Source organism: Puma concolor, chromosome D4, assembly GCF_028749965.1.
Source record: "Puma concolor isolate L17-30 chromosome D4, mPumCon1.1.hap2, whole genome shotgun sequence".
In the NCBI taxonomy this organism is placed as follows: domain Eukaryota; kingdom Metazoa; phylum Chordata; class Mammalia; order Carnivora; family Felidae; genus Puma; species Puma concolor.
This window is the reverse complement of record NC_141679.1, coordinates 75661711-75683673: the sequence shown is the minus strand read 5'-3', so window position 1 is coordinate 75683673 and position 21963 is coordinate 75661711. Positions and strand designations below refer to the sequence as shown.

General features: G+C 46.1%; 2 protein-coding genes across 11 annotated transcripts in view; one reads left to right on the top strand and one right to left on the bottom strand.

Annotated features, from left to right (window-relative positions):
* Positions 1-21963, top strand: part of TNC (tenascin C) — a 95241-nt gene that overhangs the window by 69263 nt on the left and 4015 nt on the right. For 9 of the 10 annotated variants that reach the window (XM_086683837.1, XM_086683829.1, XM_086683830.1 and 6 more), the window contains 10 exons: positions 414-686; positions 6223-6345; positions 7699-7842; positions 10016-10135; positions 12192-12335; positions 13103-13233; positions 16533-16665; positions 18321-18472; positions 19232-19328; positions 20554-20715. In XM_086683837.1, the coding sequence (XP_086539963.1) occupies positions 414-686; positions 6223-6345; positions 7699-7842; positions 10016-10135; positions 12192-12335; positions 13103-13233; positions 16533-16665; positions 18321-18472; positions 19232-19328; positions 20554-20715 (1479 nt within the window). The remainder of the gene's footprint in view (positions 1-413; positions 687-6222; positions 6346-7698; positions 7843-10015; positions 10136-12191; positions 12336-13102; positions 13234-16532; positions 16666-18320; positions 18473-19231; positions 19329-20553; positions 20716-21963) is intronic. The other variant, XM_086683836.1, reaches the window with a different exon arrangement.
* Positions 13508-21963, bottom strand: part of LOC147575015 (uncharacterized) — a 285037-nt gene continuing 276581 nt past the window's right edge. The window contains exons 3-5 of the mRNA XM_086683838.1: positions 15457-15661; positions 15251-15302; positions 13508-14047 (exon numbers count right to left, since the gene is read on the bottom strand). Coding sequence (XP_086539964.1) covers positions 15607-15661 — 55 coding nt within the window. The 3' untranslated portion in view covers positions 13508-14047; positions 15251-15302; positions 15457-15606. The remainder of the gene's footprint in view (positions 14048-15250; positions 15303-15456; positions 15662-21963) is intronic.

The following is a 21963-nucleotide window of genomic DNA, read 5'->3' as shown; positions in this document are numbered from 1 at the left end:
TAATACTGGTTTATTTATCTTTTTAAAAGAATAGAAAAAGGTCTTACAGAGGATGGGCACTCAGCCATTGGGAGATCAGAGCACAAATGTAAACAAGTTATTGGCTTTGAACTTGTTTAATAATGCATGGGAGGGGCCAAAGCTGAGTCCAGATGTGGATTTATAGAATTGCTTTTAGACAAAACTCACATATGCAAGCAGCCACTTGGCTTGTAGTGAATGTGTGAATTCCATCTTTCCCTTCCCCCAGATCTACTTGTTTGTGTTGGATAATTTTATTTTTGGTATTCAGGACACTTCTATCTCTGAGAGCCACAGGGCCACTGAATATTGATACGCCCACTGGAAAAGAAGATTGCACTGGCTGGTAAATGATGTTCTCTCTCCTCCTCCCACCATTTCCTCCCATCTAGAAGCCGAGCCAGAAGTTGACCACCTTCTGGTTTCAGATGCCACCCCAGACGGTTTCCGTCTGTCCTGGACAGCTGATGACGGGGTCTTCGACAGTTTTGTTCTCAAAATCAGAGATACCAAAAAGCAGTCTGAGCCAATGGAAATAACCCTACTTGCCCCCGAACGAACCAGGGACATAACTGGCCTCAGAGAGGCCACTGAGTACGAAATTGAACTCTATGGAATAAGCAGTGGAAGGCGATCCCAACCAGTCAGTGCTATAGCAACAACAGGTACCGTACATAAACAGGATATAACCAAGAAAAGTCATGACTTGGGGATTTTCTTTCACAGGGCTGGGAAATTACAAGATCTTTGAATGCAGCCAAGGTCTTTCAATTATAGACAGTGTGAGTGTGGACAATTTGGCTAAGCCTTAATTCAAGAAGAGTATGATGCCATTTATTGAATGGGGCTGGGAGGATTGAATGAGATAATTCATGGAAAGCCTATAGCAGAGGATTTGGTACATAGCAAAAGCTCAGTAAATTAAAGCTATTTGGATTTTCATTAATACATCGTCATCATTATAATTATTACATTTTTTAAATTCCAAAGACCGTTCTTTAGGACAATTATCCCATCTTTTTTTTTTTTTTTTTTTTTTTTTTTTAATGCAGAGGTATAATTCCTTGTTCTTTGGTCAAATGTTTGACCTTAGAGCAGGCAGGGGATAATGGAGAAGTGGTACCTCCACCTATAAAGATGAATATTTATCAGATGCTGTGTGTGAATAATCAGTACCGTGATCAGGAAGGATCAAAGGAGGGAGCTGGCAAGGTCAACAAGCTGCTCTTCATGAAGCTCACTGATTTTATGTGATATTCATAACAACTTTAAAAGGCCCTAGAGGGGGAAATGCAGACCCTTTTCCATGTGAGTTGTTTCAAGGAGAAAAAAGTTCATTGGTAACAGTCTCTTTAGAGGGAAAGATCTATGAAAGGTAGGGTGAATTCCTTCCTGAAATTGAGGGAGAAGGAGAGACATAGCACTCCCTAGAGAGAGACTGCTTCAAAGAGGGATCAGAAGAAAGAATCACAAAAGCACAAGGAGGGGTAAAAGGGACCAGAGGAATGGTATATCCCAGCCTCTTCTGTTTGTGCATGAAGAATCTGTGGCCCAGAAAGCCGATGTGATTTGCCTAATGTCACAAGGCCAGGTTTGGGGTAGAACCCAAACACCATCTTATTTTAATTACTACTAAATAAATGTAAGCAGGCTGGATGACAGCTAACTGACGAGGGTACATACTTGCTGTCTCTGACAGGCATTGAGTGCAACATTAGCCAAAACCTTCTCTTGGTCCAGAGATGGGTATTTTATTACATCAGGTTTCAGGACCTACTGAACTAGGAGACGCCACCTACAGAAACCATAATCAGTATTTGTAGGCGTGAAGGAAATGCTGAAATGCAGACAGCAGTTCAGTCAGAGGAAAAATCCTGTTTCTTATTAACTTGGACACCCTATCCCTGGGATGCGGGTCCTTGTCTCCTCCCTCACTGTGGCTGCCCATAAAACAACTTGAGATCAGAGACAGAGCCTGATTTTTGACCTTGGTTTATAAACACTGCCTTTCAAAGTTTACTTCTGATCACTGATTTTGTTTTGCTGATCTTTTTTTCTAGAGGCCCTACAGTGCTAAAGCAAAAAAAAAAGAGAGAGAGAGAGAGAGAGAGAGAGAATGAATAATCAAGAGCTTTTTCTTTTTCTTCTTCTTTTTTTAAGAGCAAAAGAAAAGAAAGGCAGACCCCGTGCTTTGGAAAGCCATTCTTTGATTTCTTTCTTTGGGGTTTTGTATTTCACAGCCAAAGCATGTGTGTGTATGTGTGTGTATGTGTGTGTGTGTGTGTGCGCGCGCGCGCACACATGTGCATGTGTGTGTGTGTGCACATGTGTGCCCGAATCCCCTCTGTACTTGGAGAGGACAGGGGAAGTTACTCCATTAGACAACACATGTCTGATTCCACCATTACCTCATCAGCTTTAGAAAGTTTCCCTTCCATTTTTCTATCCTTCCTCCTCTTTCCTCTCCTGCACAGTAGTAAACCCTTCCCTGAGATACTCTGTTCCTCCTTATCCTCATAAAAGCTGCTGCAGGTTCTCCTGTGGCTCCCTGAGCACAAGCTGCTAGTAGCAAGTGCCCAGTGGCAGGGAAGGCTGTTGGGGGAAGTGTACCAAGTGGTGTGGCCTGGAGCCTCTGGGCAGACTCCCTGGAGTCTCATCCTTTCTCTGTACCAGCTGCGTGGTCTTGGGCAAGTCCTTTCTTCTCTGAGCCTCAGTCCCCTCATCTGACAAGTAGACTTGAACTCAGAATTCAGCTATGAGGTTTAAATAAGCCCATGACTGTTGAGTATTTTGTTGCCTTGCCCATTGTAGCAGTATTAGCTATTCTTATGTTTGGGTGATTTCAAGTAAATGTTATTTTTTCATGGATCACTTGGTTCAAAATTCAAAAATTAAAAAAAAAGAACATCTAGCAAAGTCCCTATTCAGCTATGTCCCTGCTACCCAGTTGCTCTGTGTAGAGGCAGCCAATTTTACCACTTTCTTATCTATGCAGATAGACAAAATTGACACAAATCTAAGCTCTCTTTTTTAAATTTTGTTGGGGCAACACTCTTGCACACTGTAGTGTATGTGTGTTTCTGGCTTATTAGATCTGAGAGACAATCCCATGAGCCTTATTTACTTAACTATTCCCCTACTGGTGGATACTTAGGTCATAAGTTTTTGTTCCGTCTGGTGATCCGAGTATTTGCAATGGCTCCTCTTCCCCTCCATTGTTTGAGCCACATCTTCACGGCAGCGGTGGCCCTCTTTGGAAAGCCCAGAGTTACCAGAAACATCTTTTGCCACTGGGGATTTAGACACCGGTGTGCCCAAATAGAGGGTCCCCAGAATAGACAGAAAATAGTTAAAAATCCAACAACAGAGTATGATGGCTTTATTCTTCTTCTCTGGAGTTTCAAGTGCTCAGTAAGGAGCCTGAAATGCTTCCTTAGCCTCTCCCCATCACTGCCCCCAGAAACACACACATCCCTGGTACTCCCTTCCTCCCTGCAGGCCAATGGGGGAGTCAGTGTCCCTTCTCCCAACTCCCAGAATGTGCCGCCCATTGCCCCCTAACATTCCTTTCCCAGCGAGGCAGCCCTGCAAGTCCTCTGCTCAGTTCCAGTTCAGATGCACTTGAAACCACACACCGGAGTTGCAACAGCATTGTGCCCTGGGGGCCTGACTCAGCAGGTCTGCAGAGACCCTTGCTTGGCAATCCTTCCTTCTATATGAACCAGGCTCTTTATGCTCGGTGCCTCTGGCTCTGACTCCCATGAAGCATAAACATAGTAACCACCAATTATAAAGCGTGAGCTCCATGCCACATGAAGCCGGGCAACGGACACACTTTTGTCTCACTGAATCACCATGATCCAGCCAGGCCGGGGAGTGCCACGGTCAGTTCTACTTCACAGAAGGGAAACTGAGACCTCAGGGGGTAAGGTGGTTTTAGCAGGTAAGGCCAGAATGGAATTCAAACGCAGGTCAGTCTAACTCGAAAATCCTTGCTCTTAAACCATACTGGCTACAGTAGCTGTCCCCTTAGCTTAACATAGGACCTCAGACATATGAAGTGTTCAAAAAAAAGTATGTTGAAGGGAGAATAAATTTTTAAAGCTGATTATCAAGGGCCAGGTGATTAAAGCAATGGACATTTGCTCCAGATTTGGGGAGGCAAATTTTTATGCAAATTACGGATAAAAGCCCTCCTCAACCTCCTTGTGAGTTTTTTTTTTTTTTTTTTTAACAATTCCAGATGTTTCCATAATGGAGTTTTTATTGAAAATCATGCATCCACTTGGGAAGAGAGGCAGAGGCATTGCCTTGCTTGGGTCTTCCCAGCTTTTAAGTAGTATGATTTAGTTGCTGTGTGAAGCTCTGTCTTTAGGTTCCCGTTGACCATCTCCTCTGCTGTGGTCCTGGAGACTTAGGGCATTATTTATGACAGAAGAAGATATGCTAAAATAACAAATAGTCTTCCACACCTAGGAAGGCCTATTGTCCAAAACCATCACCCCAATGAACCTAGAATTCCATCGCTATTGTCCCATTCCTTCATGTTATTATACATGGCTGTTTTCCTGCCACTCTAATCAGGCACATCCCTCAGGCGGGCACGATGTATGAGGCTGCTAATTCTTACGGTTTCTACAGCATGGCAGATAATATTGCCATTTTGTAGATGAGAAAAACTAGGATCTAGAGAAACAAAAGCTGTGGCCACAAAGATACATCTAAAATGTGCTAGGACTTGCACCAGTGAGGTTTGCAGTCAGAGTGAAAGGCGGTGTGGACCCCAGCGAGCTGCAGGAGAGCCACAGTGCCTTCATCTGCACACCTCACTGGGGTTTGTTGGTTTGTCTTCAGCCGGCCTCATCTAGATCTTTCTTGGAAGTTACTTCAAAATCCAGGGTAGCCCATGGGAAAAATAGTTACATGGGAATGAAAGAGAGAGCAATCATGTTTACTGAATTCTTTCTTCATGCCAGATTCTGTTAGGGGTTTTACGTCCATCAGCTCTGCTAATCCTAAAAATATTCCTGTAGGTGGGCATCATTTTTCCCACTGGACAGATGGAGCAACCGGGGCCCACAGAAATGAAGGAACCTGCCCCCAGGTTGCCCAGGCCCTCCGTGGTGTTTGGACAATCAAGATCTTCCAGGATCCAGAGCCCTTGTGGTTTCCAGAGCTTTCCAAGGAGAGGGCAAAACCCCAGTCAACCCCTTCAGAGTCTGGAGGTGCTACCAGGTCACAGGAGAAAGCCAAAAGAGGAGGGAAAAAGAAATGGAGAGGGAAGAAAAACATCTCCCCACAGTGGGCTGTGGGTTTTAAAACTTAATGATCAACGTGGGTTGGAGAAGGGAAAGATGAGAAACAAGTTCCCTGGAGGCCTGAAAATTATTTCCTGAACTCTCTGCTTAAACATGGTCAGCTGAAGAGGGCAAGGAGCTAAGCCAAGAAATACAGAGCAAAGCCAATGGAAACTGGGTTTGGGGGGAGGTATGGCTGTAGCAGAAACATGGCTTTCCCCCCAGGTGGGCCCAGTGTGTGTGAGGTGTTTGTTGGGTCTCCTGGTTCTGGACCTCCATCCAGTTCTAGGAATGGGTTTGTCGAGGTCAGTTTCCATGTGAACATTATTTCCAGGATCCCCAGGATTCCAGCCGGCTCTGCTTCCCAGTCCTGGGACCCAGAAAGGTCACACCACAACAATGTGCATTGGAGAACCAAGCTTCAGTTTGCTCCTCTGTAAAATGGCTACAACCACACCTTCTCAGGGGTTTCTAAATGAGGGTTAATTCCAATCAATTGCAAAGAACCATACCATTGTCAAGTCTTAGTATCATTTAATAAAAGGAGCTACAATGCAAAGTTTGAAAAAAAAATGCTAAAAATGAAAAATGATAGGATGGCATATTCCAAGCTGAGAAACCAGCCAGCCTCACTTCCTTAGATGTCAGCTGTGGTGTTAACATTGTACTGAAATGAAACCGAATGGCTGCTTTACAGCCCTGGGCCCATGTACCTGAATGAGAGAACAATTGTTTCTATCGAGTCACAACTTGACCCTAGACCACCACATTCTCTATCCTAAAGGCATGGCTCAGCCACAAACTCTAGGGGCTGTGTTTTCCTGGATAAGGAATCCAGGAAGAATCATTGATGAGCAATATAGTTGACTGTTTCTGGGTTTCTCCTGTGCTTTTTCCTTGACAGCCATGGGCTCTCCTAAGGAAATCAGTTTCTCAGACATCACTGAAAACTCAGCCACTGTCAGCTGGATGGTGCCCTCTGCCCAGGTGGAGAGCTTCCGGATCACCTATGTCCCTGTTGGAGGAGGTAGGGCACTCGAAAAGTGGCCTGGAGGGTGTGAGTGGGATAGTGAAGAAACCCTGATACTTGCCATCCTCCCCAAATATGACCAAAGAAAATTATTTCCTTCTATTTGAGACCATCTCTGTAGATTTCATTTGTAAAGTGCTCTAAGATCCTTGGAAGAATTACCTTGTGTAGGGTCATTTTATGAAGACCCTCTCCAGCCTTGAAGTTCTCAACTTCTGTGAGAAATGGACCCTGGGGCACCTGGGTGGCTCAGTTGGTTAAGTGTCCAACTTCAGCTTAGGTCATGATCTCACGGTTTGTGAGTTTGAGCCCCGCCTCGGGCTCTATGCTGACAGCGTGGAGCCTGGAACCTGCTTCGGATTCTGTGTCCCTCTCTCTGTCTATCCCTCCCCCGCTTGTGCTCAGTTTCTCTCTGTCTCTCTCAAAAACAAATAAACATTAAAAAATAAAAGAAAAAAAGAAATGGACCCCAATGTTGTTTTCTCATAATGGTAGACTCTAAATACACTGGCCTTTTTCTCTTTGAGCACACTTACCTGAAAAGTTGATCTTGAGCTGGATGTATGTGAAGTTTTTACCCTTTGATTTCCAAATCGGCCTGTCTCAGTACAGATGGGGAGTTGTGACTTTGTAGAGCTGAGAGTTCTAGTCCAGCGCACAGGGGCCACAACAAAGACCATGCTTGGCTGGGGGCGGCGGGGGCAGGGATACACAGTCAAATCTGCCTAAAGACATTTCTGGCAAGCAGAAGGATATACAGAAAGGATGGTTGATACCTCTTCAAAGGGATGATGTAGCAGCCCAGTGGAAGTTTGGCCAGCTGATATACAAGCTCCTCACCAGCCCTGAAATTCTAAGAAGTATAAATTCAGGCCTTTTAAATAAATATAAGTACGAACTTGACTATGACCATCTTCTTTTCTTAAAGAGTAGGATCTCTGCTAGTAAGGGAGTCTGTATATTCCAAAGCTAAGATAATGGGTTAAATATATCAGATATACATTAAGAGTGAGCTTTTCATAGTCTTTGTGGGAAAAATAAATAAATAAAATGTGCATGACATGCCAACTCTCTACTGAACGGAAACTTGCCATTATTAGCACGTTGTGATTTCATGTTTTTTCCTCTCCTGGCTTGCTTTTTGGCATCTGCATGGATGGAAAAAAAGTATTATACAAAAAGTAAGGCCTCTTCTCTTACGCCAGAGGGTAGGAGCAAATGAGAGGAAGTCAAGAAAATGGTACTGGATAAAGGCATAGTTTCATTTCCAAATTGGATGCACCATTCTTGGGGCGATGGTATGTTTCAGTGAGGTTCACCATTCCCGATCTTGCTTTTGCCGGGTTCCAGGGACACCCTCAGTGGTAACTGTGGACGGAACCAAGACTCAGACCAGACTGGCGAAGCTCTTGCCTGGAGCAGAATACCTCGTCAGCGTCATCGCCGTGAAGGGCTTTGAGGAAAGTGAACCCGTCTCAGGATCGTTCACCACAGGTGTTTTTCTCACCTTCCGTATTATTGCTCATGACTCAGCAGCTGGAAAATTTTCTTTTATTTGGGAAACCCTAGTGGAAAATGGACTGAATTTGGAGCACAGGAGATCTCATTTCTGGCCCATCCCCAGCCTTTTATGGGCAGGGTAAACTTGCCTTCATCCTTACCCTCCCTGGGCCTCCCATTTCTTGGGTTAGTGTGGAAGAAAGAGTACAAGTTTGGGAGTCACACTGACCTGAAATCCCAAGTCTACCACTTCTAGATACATGAGCTATCAGTGAATTTTTCTAGGATCTGGTTTCCTTCTCTGTAAGATGGGTATAATTCTGCTTCCTTTGCAGAGTGCTGTAAGGATCACATGAAATGATATCTGTAAAGCTTCTGTAAATGTAAATGACTGTGCACATTAATCCACCTCCTTCCCTCCCTGCCTATTGAGACAGTCCTTCCAAACAGGTGCTTCACACTGACATGTAACAGGGACAGCCATAAAGTACTCTTGATTGGGCAGTCACTGTATTCCAGGCACTGTTACTAAACCTTTTGCCATTAAATCATTAAAATGGCTGTTATCATTCCCATTTTGCAGAGGACACAACTAAGATCCAGGGAAATTAAATACCTTGGCCAAGGCCACAGAACTAGTGATTGCTGAAGCAAATTTGAACTTGGGTCAGCCTCACTCCAAGCCCTGTGTTCTTCTAAATAGAGGATTATTGTCCTATTATAACCTGATTTGTACAGCATGCTGTAAGGAGGGGGAAATAATGAATTGCACTGAAGGAGAATGAAGTGGAAAATTTCTTTTCAGGCAGCCATGTCTCTGAACAATTTATCCTTTGATAGACGAGCAATTATCCAGTCTAATCCATTAAGGGATCCAAAGAATGGGCCTCATAGGAAATTTTAAAAATATCCTAATAGTCTAAAAAAGTTGATAATATGCAATTAAAACATCCCATCTGAACCCAGAGTCCTGTCCGCCCTGCCACACAGGCCCTATTTCCCCCATAGAAATCTTTCATTCATGACTCTCCGTGGCAACAGATTGCAAAAGCTGGGTGCACTTCCTCCTGAGGCCCATTGTCCTCGGCATTTAAAGGAGATCCTGAACAGGCAGGCTGAAACAGGAAGGAACTCAGAGCAGACCGTGTGGGCTTCCAAAATTATTCTGCCTCCTCCTGCTTCTCAGGCGGGTCATCACATCTCTTGGAGCTCAGGAGCCTCATCTTTGAAGTAAACTAATGACTGCTGCCCTCCAACCTCCCAGGGCCATTGTCCTAGAATAACTGAGTAATAAATGCAGATGCTAGGGGGCAACAGTCGTATTTAGGTTAGTTTCTGAGAAAGGGATATTGGGTAGTATGGGTGGCTCAGTCGGTTAAGCGTCCAACTCTTGATTTTGGCTCAGGTCATGATCTCATGGGGCATGAGATGCCATCCGGCATCAGGCTCTGCACTGGGTGTGGAGCCTGCTTAGGGTTCTCTCTCCCTCTCCCTCTGCCTCTTTTCCCCACTCAAAAAAAAAAAAAAAATAACAATAGCAGCTGCAGTGAGCTAGCGCTATCCCAGACATTTCACACACATCGTCTAGTTCATCCTAAGAGCAGCCGCCCTCTGATACCTGAAGAAAGTGAGGTTTGGAGAAGGGCACACAGACACTAGGCAGAGAAGCTGTGGTAGAACCCAGGGTCGCAGCCTCTGGGGCCTGGCTCCATGTTGCCTGTGAGCCACCTAACTGGAGCTATCCTTTAAAGCCCAGAAGAGCCTCTGGCCGCCTATGCCCCCTGTTTTTGTAACAAGTGATATGAATGATAATGATAACCCTCATCATGTGCCCAGCCCTTTACAGTTTATATAGCTCCTTTTCACCTCCGATATCATGTGAGCATCAAAATAACACTGAGGATAAAGCCAGACAGAGTCAGTATCCCCATTTTACAAGTAGGGAAGTAGAGACCCAAGATTACCTAACCAGCAAGGGAAGGAATCATGACTCCAACCAAGGTGGTCCTGGCTCCAGACTCAGGACTCGGAACTGTCCACACAACAGACACTGTGTCCCAACCCCAACACCAGGAGTCTGGGAGCAGGGAGACTGCAGAGCAGCTGTGTCTGATGTCCTACCCCATGACTGCCTATCTCTCCAACATATAGTCACCTCTCTTTGCAGCCCTGGATGGCCCATCTGGCCTGGTGACAGCCAACATCACTGACTCAGAAGCCTTGGCCATGTGGCAGCCAGCCATTGCCCCTGTGGACAGTTACGTCATCTCCTACACAGGGGAGAGAGGTAAGGTCATGTCTGAGACCCTCCCCACCAGGAGGAGTGTCTGTCCTGTTCTACCTCTTCCCTGTCACCTTTGGTCCAGGATGGCAAAACTACACGGGTAAGCTGGAAGGCCAGAGACGTCCTTGCGGCTGTCAACCTCAGAATAGACTCATGGGCCGAAGGATGGGGCTGGATGGGTGGGTGTGGAGGGCCTGGCCAGGGTGGGGGCAAGGGAGGCCTTACCCATCCTCATGTGCTTGCTGACGAATAAAGAGCATCAGTGTTGTGGTTATACCAAGGAAGGCCAGGAGGTAATTTCAAGGAAAACAAAGAGCACATCTCCAGCCTGCATGTGTCTCCCCAGCCTGTCCCTCCTCCCCTGCTAGTGTCCCTGCCTGTCACTGTGAGACTTCCTCTCTAAGCAGCAGTTGTCATCTCTTACAAAGAATGAGTTCAAAATCTTGAGTCTTAAACAGGCCATTTCAGGGGCGCCTGGGTGGCTCAGTCAGTTAAGCGTCTGACTTTGGCTCAGGTCATAATCTCACGGCTCCTGGGTTTGAGCCCCCCGTCGGGCTCTGTGCTGACAGCTCAGAGCCTGGAGTCTGCTTTGGATTCTGTGTCTCCCTCTCTCTCTGTGCCCTGCCCCTGCTCATGCTCTGTCTCTCTCTCTCAAAATTAAATGAAAAATTAAAAAAATTTAAAATAAACAGGCCATTTCAGGAGGTGCTGGAGAACCTGGGATTCTTAGAGGCCACAGAGGGAGCCAGTTGTAACAGGCGTGATTGACAAATCAGAAGTGATTTCTCCTTGTCTTTGCGGATATCTGTGCTAATTCATTTACTCAGTTATAAGACTAAACACTTGTTCAGGGCACCAGCACGCCATGACCACCAAAACATAAGATCAAATACAAATAAGAGAGAGGAGAAAGAGATTTCTTTTCGGTGAATGAATTCATGTTTTTGTAATGAGCTACCCTAGAAAAAAATTTTCCTATCTTAACCCCAAAGCATATGGAAGTTTTCATATTTTATGGTTCAGTATTGTTTTACTTGCAGTGACAATGTGAAAGGCACCATAACCCGTGTCTGGGGCCTCTGAAAATCTTCATTCTCCCTTGGACACTAGCTAAGAGAGTTCTTTGTAAGCATAGAGCAAGCTGGGGGTTGAGGGAAGAGAGATTCTTGGGTTTATTCTTTTTACACTTCTGTTTCTTCATTCATTCATTCATTCATCTCTTCAATTCTTAAATATTCCCTAAGACCAAACTCCTCCGAGTCAGGGAATCTGGGGTTATCACACCTATAGTAAATTAGACTATAGTTCACAGCGATTATGGAACGAGTTGAGGCAGGCCTAGAAAAGGGGGTTTCAGGGATGACAGACAGGATGACCAGTTCATCCCAGTTTACCCAGGGCTTTCCCAGTTTCAGCACTAAAAGCCCCACACCCTGAGAAACCTCTCAGTCCCGGGCAAGCCAAGGTGGTCAGTCACATGTGACTCGGAAATAAACACACATGCCTGGCACCATGGTTCAGTATCTATCACTGGACTTGACCCAAAGGGGTCTGGGAAGCAGTAACCAGGCTCTGGCGTGTCTGCAGCTGCCCAATTTTTGTGGCTCCCCAGCCTCATGATCTGACAACATCTGTCAAATTATAAAAGGACATGACAGTAAGCCAAAAGGAGGTGAGAGCAAGCAATGGGACACATTAAATCTGGGCAGCCCTAGGCTTGGGGACATTAGCTACAACTCTCCTCTAGCTGGTTCCCACACCTCAGCTGCAAAGCTGCCCCAGCCAGCACCATGTGGAAAGCCCTGACCCCCCCCCGTCCCCTTTCTTTTCGGTGGTGCCCGGAAAAATCCAGTCCCCGTGTGATAAATCCTTTGTATATGAGGTGAGCACTCCTCTTATACAGAGCGAGGAGGGTGCGTCATTTCAGAAATCAAAACCTGCCTTTCTGCAGGGTCACTGAAAATTGTTGCTAGAAGTAGATGTGTGTGCCATGTGCCAAGTGTGCTGACGGCTCACACAGGGAGAGGTAACTGCCTCGGTGTGTGTATTTTATGTCTAGTGCCAGAAATTACACGCACGGTGTCCGGGAACACAGTGGAGTATGCTCTGACTGACCTCGAGCCTGCCACGGAATATGTGCTGAGAATCTTTGCAGAGAAAGGGCCTCAGAAGAGTTCAGTCATCACTACCAAGTTCACAACAGGTACAAAGACGCTGGGAGCGGGAAGACGCCCACCCACAGGCTTCATCTTCAGTGCTCATGCTCTCTAACCCTTCTTTCTTAAGTCAGATCCTTGCAATGTGATGATGTCAGCATCAGCTAAACTCACCAGTGCCCACTCAGTCAGGACCTTAAGAAACACACCATTTCCTTTTGAACTGAAATGACCTGTTCTCCCCATGGACTAGGAAATGGTTTTAAAAGGAGGGCTTTTTAAGTGGAAAACCAGGCCCCACTGGCCCCAAACCCACTGTTTAATGATCCATGTTCTAGGCAGGGAAATATTTTTAAGAGAAAGATGTTTCAGGCACGTTTTCCTAGACGTCCATTGGGTTTTTATATATTGAGATCTTCTTACAAACTGTGGCAAGCAGGGAAATAGAGGAAGCATCCTCTCAGTAGAGGTGAATGCCAATATCAGCATTCATCTGTCCTGTTACTGAAGAGCAAGAGAGGTTGGTAATTACGTTCACAGCTGTGTCTTTCTCCCTAAATCCACCCAAGACCAATCAAGGGTATGTAGAGCTCAGGAAAATCTGGCCCTTAGGATGAGGTGAACCACAGAGAATTATGTCTTTAGAGATCACATGACTCAACCTCCTCATTTACTGATGGGGAAGTTTCTGCCCAAGGTCATACAGGTCAACAGTAGGGCAAGGACTTGAACCCAGGCTTCCTGATAACCCAGCCAGGGATTTCTGTCCTATAGTTGCTGACGTATTTGATAATAAATGACTTATCTTCTGCAGACCTTGATTCTCCAAGAGACTTGACTGCTACTGACGTTCAGTCGGAAACTGCTCTCCTCACCTGGAGACCCCCCAGGGCATCTGTCACCGGTTACCTATTGGTGTATGAATCTGTGGATGGTACAGTCAAGGTAGCTTGAAGTATATAAACTCTCTACTGCTGTTTGAAACATGTACATGATCCTCAAAAGAGAAAAGAATTACCCTAGGGTTGTTTCTCCCCAATACAGCTAGGGAGCTGAGAAGAAAAAAAAAAAAAAACAAATTAATAGGGACTGGATGTCATGCCAGACCTTCTGAATCATATTCTCCAGCCTCCCTGTCTCATTTTAACCAGACTCCAGTTTTGATAGCCCGCCAAGATCAAAAACCACTGCTCACAAGACTTGAGGACATTTTAGGAGCTGGGTTCATGGTGCTTTAATATTTTATTAAGCAAAAGCCAAAGGCTTCTTCGGAATATTTGCCATATATACAATGTCACAGATGGTATCATTCCATTAGATATTGAAACATACATCACCATGTTCTTATGCCATCAACCATTAATACTGTTTACAGCAGTTATTTATATTCTCTCCTCTTTTTCCCGTACTTTCCAATTTGAAATAACTTTAGCTGTTCCTTTCATATAAGTGAACTTTATCTCTAAACTTTATTTTCTAAACTTGTTACTGAATTTTTAATTTTGGTCATCACATTTTACATTTCCAAGATCTTTTACTTATTCCCTGTTCATTCATCTTCTTCTAGCGTATTGTTTATATTCTGTGCATCATTTTCTTGTTATCTCTAAGAATATATGTTACTGGTATTTTATTCTACAACCTGAATAGTGTCTCTTCCAAGTTTTTTTCTTTCTTTCTTTCGGTTCCACTGCTGTTGTTCGGTTGGGTCTTCTTTCATGTTGGAGACTCCCACCCAATGCCCGATGGCCCTTTTGTCCTTGAGCCAAGAATGAAACAGTTTATTGGGAGTCCCAAATGCATACACAGGTCTTGTCAACTATGGGGCTCAACATAGAGTGAGTAAGCAAGTACCCAGTCATTTTGTTGGGGGACTCACAAATAGTGGTACTATAAGCCTTTGCTCTTGAGCTAATCCATCTCTCTAGAGGTTCCTCCAACCCTTTCAAACCAAGATGCTAGGAGCACAGGTGGAAGAAGAGCCTGGGCTCCTATGTGAACAAACCTTCATTTCTGTTTCCACTGTAGCACCACTGAGCCTGGTGGATTTCAACCCAGAATCTTCTCTCTGGCTCAGTCTCTCCAGAGAGTAACCTCAGCCTTTCATCTAGACTGGGAAGGACAGTCCTCTAGACTGTTGAAGAGAGCTTGGAGAGCTTGGAGTCCTCTAGACTGTTGGAGAGCTTGGCATCTATTCCTTATTTAAGCTTTTAAACACACCTTTGTTCAGCCATGCCCCAAACTAGTCTTCAAAGGCATCTTTGCTTTTGTACACATTCCATTCCTGAACTTGCTGGACTCTGTGGTGTTCATCAACCCGCTTCTGACTGGCCCCACCCCCTTAGTCAGTTATGCCCCAGCTTTCTCAGCTCTGCCCCCTCACTTGTCACTCCATGGCACCCCTTCCCATCTGTCAAGATCCTGTTGACATTGCATGCCTGTATCTGTCCCCTCTATCATCCACCTCATCCTTGTGGGCTTATACTTTATATCCCTTTACCCTCATTGTAGTGGGTTTCAGAAGAAGATAGAACTAAACTGGCATATCCAATCTCCCATGTTTAACTAGAAGTGAACACACATTTCTAGTCTCTACCATGGACCTTCTTTGAGTTGGAATAACAACAAACTAACTCCCTGTGTTCATAGAGGCAGTCCTTTACATAAGCACCTTGTGTCAGTGTTCACATAATGTGAAATGAATGCATTGGACTCACCAATCTTGAAAGTCCCTTCCCAGTCAGGCCTTCTAGGACTTTGTTTACCTGAAGTCCTGAGCCTCATTTCGATCTACCCTGACTGCATAGAAAGCCACTTTGCACAGCAGCCGGAAGAGCTGAGGGGTAATTGTATCGCCAAAGTAATTCAATGAACCCAGCTTTGCACCTGATCCTTCCCCAGGGACCAGACCTGGGGACCACACAAAGGTCACCAGGTCACTAGTGTCCACTTACTGACTTACTTTGCTGCATGTCCAATCCCTGAGTTTGTATGTTTCACCCAAGAAAATCAACCTGGTGAAGGAGGAAAGAGTCCTGGGCAGGATGTTGGGAGACAGAATGCAAGACCGTCTTCTGCCACCAACAAATCATGGGGAGAGAGCAAGTTTTGCAGCTCCTTTGAAATTCAGCCCCCACCCTCCATCTGGAAGAATCAGGATAACCTCACCTTCCTGGTGCGACGGTGCGAGAGAACCTTCCAGGCACCTCCACACTGCCTCATTATTGCCTACACCTTGTTGGCTGTGTTTGCAGGTTGTAGACAGCACTGATGAGTTTGGTTTGCCAGAAGCATAGGTTGAAGGTTGTAGGTTGAATTTCAATTCCAGACACCAAAGTCATCTGCTAAAAGGTGAATTCTCAGGCATTGGAAGCTAGAAAGAGGATTTGAAAAGGAAGAAGATCTCTTGAAAGCTGAAATTAATATCCTCTGGACAGCAGCCCAGTAAGCAAAATCACAACCTACAGGGGTAGTTAGGAGACGTCTGACAGCAGAGGCACATGTACACCTCTCCTGGACAGTTCTGTCCTGGGAAAGAGACATGCCAGCTCAGCTCAGACTTTCATTGTGCCATGCCTACTGAACTACTGCAGTCATCCCCCAACTCAAGAGATCCCCAGACTGACTGCATGAGAATCATCTGAGGAGCTTCTTAAATATGCACCCGGCAGAGCCCCACTCCTGGCTCTTATGACGCAATCAGTCTGGGATGGAGCCCAGGTGTTATATTATTTTAAAGTTTCCCAGAGGAGGATGAAAAAGTGCCATATTAGGGGCCACTGGTATAACTGGTCTCTAAACCTTTTGCCCTTTGCGTGATTCACCTTGCTACCAAATTAAGCTGGGTTCACATCATTCATTTGTTCAAAAGCCCTTTTGGGAATCTGCAGCTTATCATGATAAACTTCAACTTCCACAGCTTGGCATTTAAGGCCCTTTGGCATCTGGTCTTTTCCCACTTCTTCCACCACTCCACCACCCAAAATCAAGTGTGTTTGAGATAAATCATTACCTTCTCATATTATTTTCATTTGCTCACCCCCTCTGGCTTCAGCACCTTTTCTCATGCCTCAGTCTCCCCATTTCTGATGTCCCAGAAGTAAGCATGGAGCCTGGCACAGAGTGAGACTCAGTGGATTCTTCTGAATGAAGAAATGAATGGATGGGTGAATGAATGAATGTATCATCTGTACACTGATGATTTATGTGGCCAAAAACTATTATATTCTCTCTTCTGCCCTCAGGAAGTCATTGTGGGTCCAGAAACCACCTCCTATAGCCTGGCAGAGCTGAGCCCATCCACCCACTACACAGCCAAGATCCAGGCATTGAATGGGCCCCTGAGGAGCAAGCTGGTCCAGACCATCTTTACCACGAGTAAGAGTCTCAGAGTATATCTGATTCTTGAGGTCAAACTTTGTGAGACTAGACCAACCCTCCTCTTCTCCTCTGACTCTGAGAAAATTTTTCCATCAACCCCCTTAAAAGGATCAATGCCTTGCTACTACCTGAAAGCCTGATGGATGTGGGTACAGGAAGTTAAGGACCTCATTATGAAAAGGAAAGAGGGCCAGTAGGGAGACATCTATATTCAATCCCTATCTCCACCACTTGCTCGTGTGTGATTTAGGAAAGTTGCTGTCATTTTATAAGCCTCAGTTTCTTCATCTATACAATGGGATCAATAAGCATCCCTTCCCCATAAGGACTTTGATCTCCTAGCCCAGGGTGTGGTCCATGGTCAAAGCTCATCGTAAGCTGTGTCCCTTTTTCTCTCCTTCAGCATGTCAGCATTTACAAAGCCTGTCCACATTCAAAATCAAAAGCAGTCCTCCCACCAAGACGGTAGGATTATCATGCCCAGTTTTCTGTTGGGGTAGCAGAGGCTCCCAGACACAAAATGACCTGCTCAAGGCTATAGCATGACTTAGAGTCTGATCTGGGCTCAGATGTTCCAGGCCCAGAGAACCACCCCTACACCGCAGACACTGGCTATTTTCGGCAGATAGAGAACATGCAAGGCATTTCATTGGTGAATTAAGAGGAAACATGCCTTCCTGAGGGAGGGGGGAGTCAGCCTTTGGAAAGGCCTGGATGTGGGGTACACAGAGTGCATTCCGGTGCTGCCTCTGGCCCTTCACACTCCCCACAAGTCAATCTGCACACATCTACTGAGGGAGGTGCAAAATTGAAAGTTATCTCTTTGCCAGATCTCATGCCGGGTACTGGGAGCACAGAAATTTGAATGTGCTTTAAAGATGCTCCCAGACCAGAGCCGGGAAAGAAACAAGGAAACAGCTAATGATACAACCTCCAGTGAAGGTGCAGTACAGGGAGGAGGTCAGATCAGAAAAAAAGAACTGCTGTGACCATCAGTTCTCCATCCCACCTGCTAAGCACAGCTCCAAAATTGTCCATGTCTATCAAGTTTTATTCTTTTTGCATCACATCATTTGGAAATTCCCCAGACATTCTTGTTTGGTCCCTCTAAGACTCCCGGGCTCAGGGCAGTTAAATGACTTCTCCAGTGTCCCAAGACAAGGAAGTGTAAGTTCAGGACTAGAATCCTTGTCTTTGGCTTCCAAATCCTCTGAAGAGATTGGGATGCATCATTATTAGATGCCCAATAGAGTGTCCTGATCCACAGTGAGCCACCTGTGGGTGCCTAAGACCCAGCCATCTGGCCAGGACCTGGGTCTTCATCAGGTGTTGCCTGGCTGCTTGAGGTAGATCAAGGTCAGCCCGATACACGCTCCTCACAGGGGCTCAGTTCTCCTCCCACTGATATCATTGGTGGTTTCCATGAATATAAGAGACTGAGATGGGTCCCTTATATCCGTAATCTCTAAAGCCTCATTGCACCCCCACGAAATGGGTTTTATCCTTATCTTGAACATGAGAGAACAGAGCCGCAGAGAGGTTAAGTTGCTTACTCATAGACATCTAGCTAATACACAGTAGAGGGGCAGTTTGAAATCCCCTAACCCAATCCTCCTTCTCTAAGAGGGCCACTCTTCCTTCTTATCCTGCAGTTGGACTCCTGTACCCATTCCCCAGGGACTGCTCCCAAGCAATGCTGAATGGAGACACGACCTCTGGCCTCTACACCATTTATCTGAATGGTGATAAGGCCCAGGCTCTGGAAGTCTTCTGTGACATGACCTCTGATGGGGGTGGATGGATCGTGAGTATCACCGAAACAGGCTCCAGAGTCCTCGTCATGGAGCTTGGGGGCAGAGGGCTCAGCAGGGGTGGGAGGGGGGAGGGGGAGGTCCTCCCCATGCACTCAGACACCAAATGTGCATGAGGTTTTGCAAGACAGTGCCTGTCACACAGAGACACTCAGGAACTATCTCTTAAACAAAGGAATGGGAAAGAAATGGAGGATTAAAAAAAAAAACGAGAAAATAATTTTCTTGTAATTTATCTCATCTGATCCTCAAACAGCTCTGTGATGCATAAGAATGACGGTGGTCATGGAGCCTATCATGTGGATTAATTAGTATTTGCTGACCACCAGGCACTGTGCTAAGAGTTTCACATGAATTATTTGCAATCCCATTACTGTTCGAGCTGGGTAGTATTTTAATTCATAAACTTTGTTTTTCAGAGCAGTTTTAGGTTCACAGCCAAAGTGAGCATAGAGTGAAGAGAGTGCCCATATACCCCTGTCCCCACGTGCATGGCCTCCCCCACCAGCAACATCCTACACCAGAGGGTGCATTTAGAACCTCTGCCTTGACACATCGTTATCACCCAAAGCTAGGTGGTATTTTTAATCCCTGTTTTTCAGGTGGAGGTGGCCTGCCCAGAGTTACACAGCAAATTAGTTTCGCACAGAGCTGGGGATGGATGCTTTTCCCAGTCTGATGTTCTTCCTCTCAGATTCCTTCCCTTTCTTTCAATAGCTAAAGTGCACCCTGATTCCTTGGTTATGTTACAGGTGTTCCTGAGACGCAAGAATGGACGTGAGGATTTCTATCGCAACTGGAAAGCCTACGCTGCTGGGTTTGGGGACCGCAGAGAAGAATTCTGGCTTGGTAATGCAGCCCTGCATGTTGGTGTCCCAACTGCCCATTTCTGCCCTCCTTGTCATTTGTGCTAACAGCAACCCGTGGGAGAGAAGGAAGCTAGGAGGAAGCAGTGGCTGTGGTAGTAGACGCAGAATTGCAAATCTTCAGTGGAAAAGACGTTAAATTCTCTAGGTCATTAAAAATAAAACTCTGGTTGAGGCACCTGGGTGGATCAGTCAGGTGAGTGTCTGACTCTTGATTTTGGCTCAGGTCATGATCTCAGGATCGGTCATAAGATCAAGCCCTTCATCAGGCTCAGCTCAGAATGTGGAGCCTGCATGGGATTTTCTCTCTCTCCCTTTCTCTCCGCCCCTCCCCCACTCGTGCTCTCTCACACACACACTCTCTCTCTCTCTCAAAATAAATAAATAAACAAAATAAAATAAAACTCTGGTCTACCCTTGAGCCTCGTGGCACTCATGCAAGGTTCAAAATCCCCACTTTGCGCGTGGGAGAGAGAGATGAAGCTGTGTGCCCGCGGGACACATAATAAGCAGTTGAGCGGCCTCTTGAAATTCCCCCAGACCAACACCACAATGCCATCATCCATCCACCCGTCCATCCATCCATCCGTCCATCCATCTGCACATGCAGCTCGCACTTGCAGACAATCTCCCCATAGAGGACACTGTTCCGCGCTCTGGTGCCCAGGGCCCCAGCATGTCTGTCCGGCTGGCAACCATTGCCTCTCTCTTGCAAGAAGCTTGGGAGTTGAAAAGGTGCTTTCTCCGCCTTATCTCCTTTGATCCTTTTTTAAAATGTTTATTTATTTATTTTGATAGAGGAAGAAGGGGAGAAGGGGCAGAGAGAGAGGGAGAGATAGAATCCCAAGCAGGCTTTGCGCTGTCCGCTCAGAGCAGGATGCAGGACTTGATCTCACAAACCATGAGCCGAGATCAAGAGTCCTACTCTTCATCCACGGAGCCACCCAGGCACCTCCACTTTGATCTTCACAATGCCCTAGGAAGTTGGCAGGGCAAAGATGTCAACCCAATTTTACCCAAGGCTCAGAAACATCCTGTATTTTGCCCAGTGTTGTGCCAGTGAGGAGTGGACCAAACCGCAAGCCCAGGTTTATGTGACACCAGCCTCTTTCGAGAGCCTAACTTGCTGCTCCTATGGGGTGGATGGAGTAGAAACAATGGCCTCGGTCACTCGTGCTGCCCCTGTAACCCTTGCCTGTCCTCCACAGGGCTGGACAATCTACACAAAATCACAGCCCAAGGGCAGTATGAGCTCCGGGTGGACCTGCGTGACCACGGGAAGACCGCCTACGCCGTCTACGACAGGTTCAGCGTGGGAGATGCCAAGACTCGCTACAAGCTGAAAGTGGAAGGGTACAGCGGGACCGCGGGTAGGTATGGGGTAGCCACACTTCCGGTCTCTGGAACCACAAAAAGCCTTCCTCGTGTTTTTAGCTAATTTCCTCATCACTCCTTGCTTCATTAATCCATCCACTTATCAGATCAACAAAATACCTGAATCCTTATTAGGTACTAATCCAGAACGGCAGCTGAACAGAGCTGGCTAGATATTTTAGTCACCAGAGCAGAGTAGGTAGGGAATCAGAAAATATGTCTTTTTCATACCCATTTCTAGATAGCAGTTTTAGGTGGACAGAAAAACAGTCTCCTGGAGGCCTAAATACTCATCTAATCCAGTACATCTAAATTTATTGTGCACATATGACCCCAGGGGATCCTGTTAATGTGCAGGGGCTGACATCCCCAAGATTCTGCATTTCATACAGATTCCCTGGTGATGCCACTGTTTGGGGATGCTGCTGGTCTGCGGACCACACTCTGAGTAGCAGACAATCCTCTCCATCACTAACTGCTTGAATCTTTTCTAAGACATCCTTGCCACGTGGTCATCCAGCCTCAGCCTACACACCTTCATGACCAGAAGCTCACTGCCTTTTTTTTTTTTAATGTTTATTTATTTTGAGAGAGAGAGAGAGACAGAGAACGCAAGTAGGGGAGGGGCAGAGAGAGAGGGAGAGAGAATTCCAAGCAGGCTCTGCACTGTCAGCACAGAGCCCGACATGGCACTTGATCCTACGAACCTCGAAATCATGACCCGAAATCAAGAGTTTGTCACCCAACTAACTGAGCTACCCAGGCGCCCCAGCTCACTGACTTTCAAGTGGCCCTTTCATTCCCTCTCTGGTACAAAACCTAGCTCAGATCTTGAAGATTTCATGGACTTGAAATGGCCTTGGTGTGGTTTTTCTGGCTCTATGGTAGAGGAGAAATTGAAGAAGCAACACGCATCCAAGCCACTAGGTAGCATCTTCTACAGATATTCCACATGCATCACCCCTCCTCAGTTCTCACAGAAACTCCTCCAGGAAGATGTTGCTGTTACACAGATGAAGAAACTGAGGCCCAGAAAAGTTGGGTGATTTGACCTGGGGTGAAGCAGCTTGTAGAAGGTGGACCCAGGGGGGCAGGCCTGGCTGCGGACGAGTGTGCTTGGTAACGAGGAGGGATGGGGTCTGCTGGCAGGACCCCCCGGTAGCACCCTTACCTGCTTTGGGGTGGCATCCAGTTACATCTATGAAAACACAAAAGACAGAGCTATGCTATGTTTCCAACCTCTC